The 15252-nt window shown below is 41.3% G+C and overlaps 1 protein-coding gene across 6 annotated transcripts in view; it reads right to left on the reverse strand.

Moving 5' to 3' along the window:
- LOC120400755 (dermatan-sulfate epimerase) overlaps window positions 1-15252 on the reverse strand; it is a 267676-nt gene that overhangs the window by 11204 nt on the left and 241220 nt on the right. For 4 of the 6 annotated variants that reach the window (XM_039529703.1, XM_039529698.1, XM_039529699.1 and 1 more), the window contains one exon: window positions 2251-2504. In XM_039529703.1, the coding sequence (XP_039385637.1) occupies window positions 2251-2504 (254 nt within the window). Of the gene's footprint in view, window positions 1-2250; window positions 2505-2906; window positions 2933-13613; window positions 13630-15252 lie in introns of those variants that run through there. The other 2 variants (XM_039529702.1, XM_039529701.1) reach the window with 2 other exon arrangements.

Raw genomic sequence — 15252 nt, forward strand, 5'->3', positions numbered from 1 at the left:
GTGCACCCAGACACAAATATTGAGAGACTAGTAGTGGCAGCAGTAGAATCTCCAAAGAGAGCAAGGTATGTGGATGTGGAGCACCACTCATTTCTGCATCATCTAGCAGAGATCAGCTGATGCAGGCAGCTGGCATATACTATACCATGCTAAAAGGTGCATTAGTGACTGCTCTGTAAGAACTCCCTTCAATGATCTTAGAGACATTGTGCCATCCTAACACACATAATGCCTCCATTATAGTGATGCACATCATCCTTACTATGGTGCTGTGACATAAAAGCCACAATAAATATTTTGGTTGTTAATACTTCTTTAGCATTTCTAACGTGTACCCTTACTGTTGATCTAAAATATCACACTAGGGAGAATTATCGTCTCATGGTTCAGTAGTAGCAGTGCATTTATCATCCTGAAACATACAGTAGGCGGCTGTTACTTGGTTTACAACTATTCCATCCCATCAATCTATTACACATCAGTGTATAAGAAGGAACAAGTAGGCTATTTAATACCATCTCTAGCCAAATGTGAAAAGGGAATTAGTGTTTTCCTTTAGAGAACATTATGTATCAGCCTATTGGTTATCCAAATATTTTTCAAAACAACCTGAGTTCTTATTTTAACTCAGAAGATCATAATTTATTGAATATTTAGACTGCATCTGGAACTGGGCTCAATTATCAGCTCTGCCACAATCATCACGTGTGACCTTGGGCAAGCCACTTAATCTCTCTGTGTGGCAATCCCTCCCATCTATACAATGGAGATAATGATTCCTTTGTCTATTTTGTCTATTAGGACTGTAAGCTGTTTGGAGCAGGACTCAACACAAGGTGTTTGTACAATGCCTAACACAAATCTTGATCTTAATTGGGTCCTCTAGATGCAACTGTAATACTCCTTACATATGGCATGTTATTCACATTGTATAAAGTCATCAGGGCTGGCTCCAGGCACCAGCTTATCAAGCAGGTGCTTGGGGCGGCAACTCCGGAGCGGGGCAGCACTTTCAGGTATTCGGCGGCAATTCGGCGGAGGGTCCCTCACTCCTGCTCGGAGCGAAGGACCTCCCGCTGAATTGCTGCAGATCGCAATTTTTTTGGCTGCTTCGGGCGGCAAAACCCCTGGAGCCGGCCCTGAAAGTCATAATATTAAAATAAATTAGTTTTATATAATTATATGTTTACCTCACCTATTTGTTTGCTCTATCGTAAGCTAAAAGAGAATACATTTTATTGTATTGCTAGAAAGACAATCTAAAACTATACTGCAATACTACAATAATTTTTTTTTTTTTTACTTTTTGGAAACTTACAGATATAAACTATAGAAATCAAAATTCTTCCTGAATGCTAATTTTAGTCACTATCTAGGACAGATTTATTCTACTAATTTTAACTCAAAAGTAATATTTGTTTCATGTTACCAATTCCTAAAAGAATTGGAAGTTGCTAAAAGTAGATGACAGTAGCCACATGCTCACATCAAGTGTTCAACCCAAACTGCAAATTCTGATAGATTCATGATGCCAACCTTGTTGGATGCAAACCACAGTTACTGCTCTTTACTCTCAGAGAAAGTGGGGACCACCCTCAGCTACCACAAAGGGGAAAGATTAGATTATGAGGAATGGGTGAACATTTAAGGATCCTACTTAGATGAAGCCAACTTCCACACTCTATATGTCAGGGGGAAAAAAAAAACCCTTAGGTATATTACTATTACTATTTACTATTGTAGGGAGGGTAAGGTATCCTAATCAGTGATCAGTTGCAGGCACAGTACAAATGCTTAACAAAAAGATAGCCCCCACCCCAAGGAATTTCTGATCTATTCACTTGGCCTGAATTAGAAAGACTTGAAGAGCCTACACTTGGATGCTTGGGGTGCTTACATTATGTACAATTTGTTTTAATACCTACAAGTAGTGATTTGACAATTATTGATCTTCACCTTTACAACAATCTGTACAATTTACACCGTGTGTAACTGATTTTTATATATATATACGAATGAAAACCAGTAGAGTTATATGTGTAATCAACAATTAAAAAAAAGATGCTGAATATAGCTGTACTTTAGCTGATACATACACATGCACATGTTTACACATGGCTGAATTAGAGGTTGAGCACTAACATGTACAACTTAGAATACATACTTGTATCAGTTCTTGAGACTTTATTCATAACTTACAAACACGACTAACACATTTTAAAAAGCATGTCTCCACTGATTAGTGCATACCTTGATTCATCATAACCAGGCTTCCTGCCAGCAGGGCCATGCAGTTGGTAGGCTGATGGTTATGTAGGTACTGAAAACCCCATCCACGCCTGTATGATGTTTCATACATATATCCTGAGGCATTAGCAATCACCTCAAGAAATCTTTCTTGTTCAGTCTTGCTAAGGTAGTTGTACAAGAAGTCATAAGCAGTGGCAAACGCAACCAAAGAGTGAGCAAGAGGGACCTCATCCCATGGAGCATCCTTCACTAACCTGTCAAAGAAGAAAGGTCAATTAATAAATTGAGTTCCAAAGATTTTTCACCAGGCTTTGATGTGTAAGTAACTCAATATCTTTGAAATTAAGTACCTAATGCAGAGTTCAACAGCCTTCCAACAGGAAACAACCTAACTAGTTTTCATCTGAAGCTTGTTAAATTTATGAATGGGGTTTTATAGGACAGGGTTGGCTTGAAATACTAGGGGACTGGACTTAACAACAGATGGTCACTTCCAGTCCTATGATGTATGTTCCTAACACACAGAACATGCTATCTATTAACTCTCTCTGGAGCATTTCACTTGTTTCTAAATAGATACAGTAGTCATCCTTAAAAGCTCATTAGTTGCGTTAGATAAATGAATTCCTTTTCCATAGATAAATGGATATCTTTACCTCAGTATCTGCAGACTAAACAAGCCCCATTCCCTCAGCCTCTTCTCGTAAGTCGTGCCCCAGCCCCCTGATTTCGTTGCCCTCCACTCGACTCTCTCCAATTTGTCCACATCCTTTCTGTAGTGGGAGGCCCAAAACTGGACGCAATACTCCAGATGTGGCCTCACCAGTGTCAAATAGAGGGGAATAATCACTTCCCTCGATCTGCTGGCAATGCTCCTACTAATGGAGTCCAATATGCGGTTAGCCTTCTTGGAAACAAGGGCACACTGCTGACTCATATCCAGCTTCTCATCCACTGTAATCCTCAGGTCCTTTTCTGAAGAACTGCTGCTTTGTCAGTTGGTCACAAGCCTGTAGCAGTGCATGGGATTCTTCAGTCCTAAGTGCAGGACTCTGCATTTGTCCTTGTTGAACCACATCAGATTTCTTTTGGCCCAATCTTCCAATTTGTCTAGGATACTCTGGACCTTATCTCTACCCTCCAGCGTATCTACCTCTCCCCACAGATTAGTGTCATCTGTAAACATGCTGAGGGTGCAGTCCATCCCATCATCCAGATCATTAATAAAGATGTTGAACAAAACTAGCCCCAGGACCGACCCCTGGGGCACTGTACCGGCTGCCAACTAGAATCGAGCTGTTGATCACTACCCTTTGAGCTTGACAATCTAGCCAGCTTTCTATCCACCTTATAGTCCATTCATCCAATCCATACTTTTTTAACTTGCTGGCAAGAATACTGTGGGAGACCATATCAAAAGCTTTGTTAAAAGTCAAGGTATATCACGTCCACTGCTTTCCCCATATCCACAGAGCCAGTTATCTCATCACAGAAGGCAATCAGGTTGGTCAGGCATGACTTGCCCTTGGTGAATCCATGTTGACTGTTCCTGATCACCTTCCTCTCCTCCAAGTGCTCTTGGTCAAAAATGGACCCTGGCCGCTCTGGTCAGCACTGCTGATTGGGCTGCTAAAAGTCCAGTCAGTGGCACAGTGGGGCTAAGGCAGGCAGGCTCCGTGGCTATGTGTGGCTCCCAGAAGCAACCAGCATGTCCCTTCGGCCCCTAGATGCAGGGGCAGCCAGGGAGGCGCCGTGTGCTGCCTTCACCCTGGGCACTGGCTCCGTAGCTCCCATTGGCTGGGAACTGTGGCCAAAGGGAATTGCAGTGGCAGAGCCTGTGGGCACAGACAGCACACAGAGCTGCCTGGCTGCACCTCCGCCTAGGGGCTGCAGGGACATACCGGCTGCTTCAGGGAGCCACCTGAAGTAAGGTAAGTGAGCCCGCACCCCAACTCCTTGCCCCAGCCCTGAGCCCCTTCCTGCTCCCTTCAGGAGCCCACACCCCTCATCCTCTTTTGCATTCCAAACCCCTCAGCCCCACGCCCCAGCCTGGAGCCCCCTCCTCCATCCCACACCCCTCATCCCGGCCCCACCCCAGAGCCCACACCTCACTTCCTTCTGCCCCCCAACCCCTTGCCCCAGCCCAGTGAAAATGAGCAAGTGAACAAGGGTGCGGGGGAGAGTGAGCGAGGGAGGGAGAGGGGATGGAGTGAGTGAGGTTGGGGCCTTGGAGAAGGGGCATAGCCTTGGGGAAAGCACGGGGCAGCGGTTTAATGTGGTTTTCTGCAATCAGAAAGTTGGCAACCCTACTTGGGAGGAGATTAAAAAGGGAAGCAAAGTAGCTCACTAGCAGGCAGACAGTGCAAGTGAGCTGACTTGCACTCTCAGTTCCTGGGAAGGAACTCCATAGGAGCTCTTGCTGCCTGAGACCTGGCTATGGTGGCCTAACCAAGTCTGCAAAGAGATCACTGATTCTCTGAGGGTCAGGAATTTCATCTTTATGTTCAATCCTTTACTTTACCCTGTGGGAAGAGAGGGGACTAGTAGGAAGTGATCCAGAGAAAGAGCTGCACAGCAGCCCATGGAGCAGAACTTAAGTGCCTACCACTGGGCTCTAATTTGGAGCCTGGTGGAGGGGGTGGGCCTGGGCTTCCTGACTACCCCCTAAAGAGGGATAATTACAGAAATCTACCCCTCGGTGGGGAACTTAGTTGGGGGAAGACCCAGAAGATAGAAAGTTCCGGACCACAAGACCATGAGCCAAGGGGGAAACTCTGAATCCTTCATTTGGTCCTGAAGACCTACCGGTTATTGAACTCTTTTTTTATATACCCTGAAAGGGGTGGACTTGAAAATGTGACCTGGACAAAGGGCTGAGTCACTGAAAGGACAGATCACTGCAGGGTGCAGCAGCAGTGGAAAAGGGAAATGCCTGTGAGGAAGTCAACCTGCCACACCAGCCTGACCACTAAGCAGCATTGGCAGTGAGTGTTCCCCTTCACACCTGCCAATATTCCTCATCCCTGACCTAGAGGGGCCTCTTCCAGAAGTCTCCATGCTCAATTAGTTCTTGGACTCTCTGTTAAGACTGCCAAGAAGAGTGCCAACTGTGAATGAGTTTTTTGCAATATGGACACCTTGTCCACCAGGAACTAGATTCAGACCACTATTGTATTTCATGTAGGCCATCAAACAGCCATGGAATTGAGCTATGCCAGAGTATGTAAGGGAGACTTTGGCCTATAGATATGAAAGCAAATTTACACATTTAGAATAATCAAAAATACAAAATTCAAACAAATACACAAAATAGCTGGAATAAAATGCTATTATTCAAAAATCTGATAGACAATATTTGCTTGTGTGAAGAATAATAATTGTGCTAAGCCTAACAAAGGATTAAATCTAAACAGGGAAAAATTTGCAGAGCAAAGGATTCTCATAATCAATAGGATCATGTACATTTCATACTTGTTTTGCAGAGCAGCGTTTGAAGGAATATATCCTGAATATTAATACTTGGTATGAGAAATAAGCAACTGCTTGCAGAGCTTTCAGTTCTCTTTAACCTCTACTCATTCACCTTACAATGTTTTTTTATTTCTAAAAATACATTTTGAACACTGACCGGGGGGAGGGAGAGAGGGAGAGGAGGAGTGAAACCTGGCCCCACTGCAGCTAATGGGAGTTTTATCATTGGCTTTAGCGGGGCCAGGATTTCAACCTAAACTTTTATAAATAGCAGACTAAACAGGTATACTATAGTTCTGATGGAATATGATTAAAGAAGACTGTAGTCATTCATTTATTAATACTGTGGAGTCACTAAGAACATAAAAGCTACCATACTGGGTCAGACCATGGTCCAGTTTGCCCAGTATCCTGTCTCCGACAGCGCCATATATATAACAGGCCAATTATAGAGTGATCCAGTCTTCCACTCCTGGCTTCTGGCAGTCAGAGGTTTAAGGTTGACCCAGAGCATGGGGCTGCATCCCTGATCATCTTGGCTAACAGCCACTGATGGACCTGTCCTCCATGAACTTATCCAGTCCTTTTTTGAATGAAATTATGCCTCTGGCCATCAAAACATCTCATGACAATGAGTTCCACAGGATGATTGTGCATTGTGTAGAAAAAGTACTTCCTCTTGTTTTTTATTAAATCTGCTACCTATTAATTTCATTGGGTGGTAACCCCATTTTTTTTTGTATTGTGTGAAAGTGTAAACAACACTTCTCTATTCATTTTTTCCATACAGATGATTTTATAGACCTCTCTCTATCATATCCCCCCTTAATCATCTCTTTTCTATGATCAGCCATAAACTTTTAAATCTCTCTTTGTATGGAAGCCACTCCACACCCTTGATCATCTCTGTTGCCCTTCTCTGAACCTTTTCCAGTTCCACTATATCTGTTTTGAGATGGGGCAACCAGAACTGGACACAGTATTCAAGGTGTGAGCACATCACAGATTTATATAATGGAATTATATTCTGTCTTATTTTCTATCCCTTTCCTAAAATATAAAGATAGACAACTAAAGGTGTGGTGGAGCTGACTATCTTTAAGATGATGTCTTAACTATTATCCTTTCCCAAATCCTTACATGTACATTCTGTTCCTCAACAACTTCTGTCAGTTTCTGCCAAATCAAACTCTAAATCTAGTAACCAGGGCTTGTTGCCAGGTGCAACAAAGTTTCTCACTGGAGTTTGCAGTTGTTCAGTGCAGAAGAGCTGTAGCCCTTACAGCCAAAGGTTTTACACATTTTCCCTAGAAACTCATCATTTCCATTTGACAGCAGCAAACATTTCCAAATAAATTAACTGAGAGGCTAACTGACTTAAGTGAACAAGCCTGCACACATCCAGGGTGGGGTTTTTTTTTCTTTTACTGTCTCCTTAGAGCCACAAAACTTGGAAAGTCTGGTTAATCCATTATATGCTTTTGTATCTTTCTTTTGCAATAAAATGACTCTGAACTATGTGCTCTTATTAATGAAGAGGTAGATTTCTTTGTAGTTTAAACGTTACATTCTGCCTGACTTACAATCCCCTGAAATACCATTGACTTTGATGGTATTGCATGATGTACAATTCAGGACAGAATTTAGACCCATTAATTCATTTTGGGTGCAGAATACTTTTACGAAAAATTAATTTTACACCAACGAAGCGTGGGAGCTCAGAAGGTGAATTCTTCTCTATCAAACACAGAAGGTGCCTCATGTGGCTATTAGACATTGTCTACACTAGAAAATGCTATACACATTTTCCAGCAATGGTGTACAACTGCATACAACGAGGAGTCCTTGTGGCACCTTAGAGACTAACAAATTTATTTGGGCATAAGCTTTTGTGGGCTAGAACCCACTTCATCAGATGCATGGAGTGGAAAATACAGGAGCAGGTATAAATACATGAAAAGATGTGAGTTGCCTTGCCAAGTGTGAGGTCAGTCTAACGAGACAATTCAATTGACAGCAGGATACCAAGGAAGGAAAAATAACTTTTGAAGTGGTAATGAGAATGGCCCATTTCAGACAGTTGACAAGAAGGTGTGAATAACAGTAGGGGGAAAATAGTATTGAGGAAATTAGGTTTAGGTTTTGTAATATCTGTTTTTGCTGATACAGACTAACAAGGCTACCACTCTGAAAACTGCATACTGAATCCTAGAGTTTTCACCTCTGTGTCATGAATGGCTGATCAGTGTACAGCCCTTGAACAAGTATTTGGAGACCCCTCATTTTCAAATCATGTTCTTTTAGTTCTCACTAGATCTCTGCACATTCAAAGCTCAGTCAGTGTTCAGGAGGCAGAGGTGCCGTTGTAAGTGCCTTATCCTGGAACAGCTTAAATATGGCAGGGGCCAACGGGTGAACTACAGTAAATTAACAAGAATGGAACCATTTTAGAGCTAAGTTCAAAGTGCAACTTCACTGTAAGTGGAAGCATCTTTACAAACAATCACAGCTTGCACACTGGAATGAATGTAAACAATTTGGCAATCTTTTGCCTTACTTCATCAGAAATGGAATAGTACTGTTAGAGTTCACAGTATCTGGGTTCTACTATGGTAATTTTAGGTTAGAATCAACATAAGAAACATAAGAATGGCCCATACTGGGTCAGACCAAAGGTCCATCTAGCCCAGTATCCTGTCTTTCGACAGTGGCCAGTGCCAGGTGTTCCAAAGGGAATGAACAAAACAGGTAATCATTGAGTGATCCACCCCGTCGCCCATTCCCAGCTTCTGGCAAACAGAGGCTAGGGACACCATCCCTGCCCATCCTGGCTAATAGCCATTGATGGACCTATCCTCCATGAATGTATCTAGTTCTTTTTTGAACCCTGTTATAGTCTTGGTCTTCACAAAATCCTCTGACAAGGAGTTCCACAGGTTGACTGTGCGTTGTGTGAAAAAATGTTTGTTTTAAACTTACTGCCTATTAATTTAATTAGGTGACCCCTAGTTCTTGTGTTATGAGAAGGAGTAAATAACACTTTCTTATTTACTTTCTCCACACCAGTCATGATTTTATATACCTCTATCATATCCCTCCTTAGTCGTCTCTTTTCCAAGCTGAAAAGTCCCTCTCTTATTAATCTCTCCTCATATGGCAGCCATTCCATACCCTAATCATTTTTGTTGCCCTCGTCACAACCTTTTCCAAGTCCAATATATCTTTTTTGAGATGGGGCGACCACATCTGCATGCAGTATTCAAGATGTGGGCGTACCATGGATTTATATAGAGGCAATATGATATTCCATCTTCTTATCTATCCCTCTCTTAATGATGCTGAACATTCTGTTCGCTTTTTTGACTACCACTGCACATTGAGTAGATGTTTTCAGAGAACTATCCACAATGACTCCAACATCTTTTTCTTGAGTGGTAACAGCTAATTTAGACCGCATCATTTATATGCATAGTTGGGATTATGTTTTCCAATGTGCATTACTTTGCATGAAGTGTAGAATACTACTAATTCAAATATTAAAACATTTTGAGTAAATGTTAGTTAATTACAAACATGGTTTTTAATAAAATAAGGAATTTCAGCTACCCAGGAAAGGGTCAGATTTGCTCCCTTTTCAGTGAATTTAACTTGGCTTTTTGAGATATAAAAGTCCTTGCCTTTCTGTCAGAAACTTCCTCTAGATTCTACAATTGAAGTAGACAACATTGACACAAGTAGTTACATGCCCAAGACAAACTTTACATCAGTAGAGTACCTGCCCAAGCTTAAACTAAATCATTCTGCAATAACACTAAATAGTAACTTTCCCGACAACAAGAATGAATCACTAACTTGTCTCCAACAGAAAGTATCAAATCAAAGAGAATCAAACTTAACACACCGCTTTAACAGTCATGGAAAAGAGCCAATCTCTATACTTATGATGAAGCTTGTATTTCATGGGCCAGATTTTTAGCTGGTAAATCAGCATTCTGTTAATGTAATTAACGTCAATAGAGCTATTCTAATTTACACCACCTGAGGATCTGACCCACAGACTCTAACACAGAAAGCAAGGTAGAAAAGCAGCACAGGAAATTTAAACTTGCCTTGATACTCAAAAAACTTCAACAAATATGTGACTCACATTAAGCCAAACTGAAACCTGAAAAATCTGTTAGCCAGGTGACACATTTCTTAAATGACAGCTGCAACCCCAAGGCCCACTGCCCAGATGGAACACCTAGCTCCTAAAGAAATGCACCAAGGGAGTTGCTGCTGACATACTGTAGAAATGAATGCACAAATATTTTGTGATGATATATTTGGAGGTCAGGGTTCACGATGTACTCATTGAATTTGTATCTGACTTTTTTTGGGGGGGGGAGAAGGGTTACTTATAGTTAGAGACATTTAAAGAGGTCGGCATCCCATTCTAAGTAGTCAACCATAAAAACAGGATAACAGAGGATAGTGATGTCAATTCCAGGTAACTGTGGTGGGCACAGTAGAAGGGTTTTATTTTAAAAGGTTAGCAAACTGCTCCCTGTCATCTCCCGTACACTTTAATCACTTCACTGCTGTTTCACATACCTAGCATGGCATGGGTTACAATGAATATTCACAGGTATTTCATTATTGGCAGATATATCATCTCTTTCAAATGACAAGGTTCCAGTGGAACCCTAGCATGTCAGAGAATATCATCACATTACTGCCTCACACAGGCTGCAGGAAAAAAATGATCCAACGGTGTTATTGGGACTCATGTTGAGCCGATTATCATGAGCTATATGGTGCACATAGGCAGCTCCAAGTGTAGACATAGCCTTAGTGACCTATATAAATGAAGCCAGTTCTTTATGGACAAACATCTGCATCACAACAACTGGAACCCTTGCTGCAAGTCACAGCAGAGAAAATGGTCAACCATTATATGGTTCTGGAAACTGAACTCCCCTCTCACTCCTAGAGTGATTCTTCTAGGTCAGGGGAAGACCAAGTACTGGGTAGGACCATTACTCAATGAGGAGGGGGAAAATAATAACAGAAAATGTGGAAATGGCTTAATGATTTATTTGTTTCGGTTTTCACCAAGAAGGTTGGTCATGATTGGACGTCTAACATAGTGAATGCCAGTGAAAATGATGTAGGATCAGAGGCTAAAATAGGAAAAGAACAAGTTAAAAATTACTCAGAAAACTAGATGTATTCAAGTCACCAGAATATTCAAGGAGCTGACTGAGGAAATATCTGAGCCATTAGAAATTATCACTGAAAAGTAATGAAAGACGGGAGAGATTCCAGAACACTGGAAAAGGGCAAATATAGTGCCAATCTATAAAAAAGGAAATAAGGACAACCTGGGGAATTACAGACCAGTCAGTTTAACTTCTGTACCCAGAAAGATAATGGAGCAAATAATTAAGCAATCAATTTGCAAATATCTAGAACAGGAGTGGGCAGACTTTTTGGGCTGAGGGCCACATTTGTGTGGGGAAATTGTATGTAGGGCTGGGGCAGCGGGTTGGGGTGCAGGAGGGGTATGGGGTGTACGAGGGGGCTCAGGGCAGGGAGTTGGGGTGCAATGTGCAGGCAGGAGGTTTAGGGCAGGGAGTTGGGGGTAGGGTGCAGGAGGGGTTCGGGCTCCGGCCTGGTGCTGCTTACCTAAAGTGGCTCTGGGGTGGCAGCGGCACGCACTGGGGCCAGGGCAGGCTCCCTGCATGCTTGCCCTGTCCCCGGACCCGCGCTACTCCAGGAAGCGCTGTGGCCCCTGGGGATGGGGAGGTAGGGGACGGAGGGCTCCGCATGCGCTGCCCTTGCCGCACCACAAGGTACCTCCCCCAAAGCTCCCATTGGCCACGGTTCCCCGTTTGCGGCCAATGGGAGCTGTGGAGGACTGTGTCTGGAGGAGGACAATCCCACGGGGCCAGATCCAAAGCTGTAGTTTGCCCACCCCGATCTAGAAGATAATAAGGTGATAAGTAACAGTCAGCATGGATTTGTCAAGAATAAACTGTGTCAAACATGACAGGGTAACAAGCTTGTAACATGCAAAGTTATGTGGACAAACTGGAGAAATGGTCTGAAGTAAATAGGATGAAATTCAATAAGGACAAAGGCAAAGTACTCGACTTAGGAAGGAACAATCAGTTGCACACACGGGGAAATGACTGCCTAGGAAGGAGTACTGCAGAAAGGGATCTGGGGGTCATAGTGGATCATAAGCTAAATATGAGTCAACAGTGTAACACTGTTACAAAAAAAGTAAACATAATTCTGGGATGTATTAGCAGGCGTGTTGTAAGCAAGACACGAGAAGTAATTCTTCCACTCTACTTCATGCTGATTAGGCCTCAACTAGAGTATTGTGTCCAGTTCTGGTCGCCACATTTCAGGAAAGATGAGGACAAACTGGAGAAAGTCCAGAGAAGAGCAACAAAAATTATTAAAGGGCTAGAAAACATGACCTATGAGGGAAGATTGAAAAAAAAACTGGGTTTGTTTAGTCTGGAAAAGAGAAGACTGAGAGGGGACATGATAACAGTTTTCAAGTTTGTTACGAGGAGGGAGAAGAATTGTTCTTCTCAACCTCTGAGGATAGGACAAGAAGCAACAGGCTTAAATTGCAGCAAGGGAGGTTTAGGTTGGACATTAGGAAAACTTTCTAACTGTCAGAGTGGTTAAGCACTGGAATAAGTTGCCTAGGGAGGTTGTGGAATCTCCATCAATGGACATTTTTAAGAGCAGGTTAGACAAATACCAGTCAGGGATGCTCTAGATAATACTTAGCCCTGCCATGAGTGGCTATGCTATGATTCTATGATTTGGAAAACGCACTGCTGGTTAAGAATGGAGAAAGTTGTAATTACTTGTCTGCGCTGCACCTGTTCTGTGGATAAACAGATTTTGTTCTTGGGCTGTCAATCTACCACCTAACACTAAAATATTAAATTAGAAATACTGGATGTATTTATATCTTCAGAGAGGTTAAAAATATCCCTGAGAGGGGATATCCCTGGATAACAGCAACTCTATCATCTTGCCACGAATAAAAAGTGACAGAAAGCAGGATGAACCACTTAGTGACCATAATCTTACTGAGTATTTGGCTAAACAGAGTCATCCACAGTTTTTGCTTGAGAGAAGGCTTAACAGAAAAACTCAGAAGGAAGAGACATCTCTTAGAACTACTCTTACTGCTCCAGAATCTGCCATGCAATTAGGACTTACTTTACACTTCCCAGAGAAAGGAGAATAGACATTTTTTAGAGATGGCAACAGAAGGAAAAAATGAAGGAGATCCTGCAAACATGAAAACTTATTCTAAGGAGTTACCACTATTATAGTAAACTCTTTGTAAACTTTGGATAAGGCAAGATATGTATCCAAAATATACTAGAGTCCATACAATTACGAAGGAAGGATTACTTGAATTTTTTTAACAGACTCAGAAATAGCTTTCATTCATAGGCCTTAAATGTATCCTTATAGAGGCAAATGAAAAAAATATATACTTATGGTTTACATATGGTAAATGATACTGTAGTGCAAAAATGCATATAATTTAGAAGAGGCGCCTATTGGAAGCTTGCCAAACTTTATATGAAGAATTTATAATATTGTTCAGTTATCTAACATAAGGCTTTATTTTCAGTTTTATAAGAAATCTTTGTTGCATTATTTTAAACAAAGAGAAGTTGACACAATCAACTTTTTTATTTGGCTCCTACCTGTAAAACTGAAGGGAAATAATGACACTCTTATATAAGTAGTGTTGCTTGAAGCAAGATGCTTTTCAAGAGTCTGGTCTGGTGCAAGATGGCATCTATTTTGGAATTGATACCTTCTAAGAATCAATAAGCCGTAAGGTAAAAAGTTAGAGCCCATACCTGTAATCCTCTTGTGAGTACTGACATAAATGGGACCATCGGTATCCATGCAGCACAATTTAATTAACTGGATTCCATAGGAGTAATCAGAGGTTGGTTCTTTAAGGGAAGTAGTGAAGATGGATTCCATTTCCACTTAAAACATTAGAGGAAGTTTAAGATAGTCATATCTTAATTAGAATATGCGTAAGACACTGACATTAATATTCTTACTCTTGTGAAATAACCCATGAGATCTTAAGTGACCATGAGTAGTCAAGAAGGTCTCTGCTTCATTTCTTGACATCATTTCCAGTGCCCAGTAAACACCATTATGGGGCCTTAAATTCACTGAAGGACAAAGTGTGCCAAGAAACATTACTTCCTCTTTATTAGGCTACCAACTTTTTTTTCATATTTAGTTGACTTCTGTTCCTTAAGCCACCATTTCTCTTTTCAGAAACTGTTTTCTTTAGTCTCTCCAACATTTTCTCTAGTCTGCAGTGAGGCCAAAATTTAGCAGCACTAAGAAATATTAGCAGAGAAAAAGTAGATTAAAAACCATTTCTAACCTGAATTGCTATGGAATTATTTTATACCCTTCAAACATTTTGATGCATTTACTTTAATTTAGAAATACTCATTCTTTCACATTCATATACAGCTCTCTTATTGATTTAACTAGTTAAAGGCACTATCAAGAGGAAACTTTTAGAAACGATTTACTAAATAATCTTCATGCAGTGCACTTCTGTTTTTGAAACTAGGGCTTCACAAGATAGCCTCATAGTAGCTTATTGTCAACATCATTCTTCTGAAAACTAAGACAAAACATAATGGGTATTATCTAGACATTGTGATGTCTCCAGAAGTTCCCAAGGACTTGTGAGACTCGGGAAGTATCCGAGGAATTCTCTGACAGTACACGAAGGGAAAGAGAGACAGGGGTTAGAAAGAAGGGTTGGACCTGGGTTATCTATGCAAGAGAAGACCAAACTAAAAAAAACCTACCAGCGTTTGCATTAATCCCTGAATTATTAATTTTCACAGGCATTCCAAAATCCATTGCAGTGTATGAAAAGATACCCATTTATTTTGATAGGCTTCAGATCAGACCTCTAATAAATTACCCCTTGTCATGTTAATACACCCAATGTAAAACTGAATAGGGACATATCAATAAATCCCCCAAATTTGGCTGATCTTAAATATTTCTATATCTTGGTAGCAAGTGTCCTCTGGTGTTTAATTTAAAGAAATCACATTCCATACCTAAAGGAGTAAATCCTGCAATGTGCTGAATACCTTTAACGCTTAACGTAGACAATGAGGTGTGAGAATTTTCAGCACCTCTCAGAGGGTGCTCAGTAGCTTGCTGGAGTGGCTTCTGAGAAAATAAAAAAGATCTACAAAAATTGCACATTACTATTTCTGTGGGGTCCTGGGAAAAAAGATGTGCCCATGCTCCTTTTCCTAGTTCTGCTGCAGCAGTTACAAGCTCACAATGGTGCTAGTACACAAAAGAGAAAGGAAGTACTAATAGTCATGTTCACTTCAGCTCACTTCAAAACGTGGGGGGTGGGAAATCAGCATTGGCCATACCTAAAGGGCAAAATGCAACTTTCCTTACTAATTTAAGTTTTCTAGAGCACATTTCAAA

Source organism: Mauremys reevesii, linkage group 3, assembly GCF_016161935.1.
Source record: "Mauremys reevesii isolate NIE-2019 linkage group 3, ASM1616193v1, whole genome shotgun sequence".
NCBI classification, from domain to species: domain Eukaryota; kingdom Metazoa; phylum Chordata; order Testudines; family Geoemydidae; genus Mauremys; species Mauremys reevesii.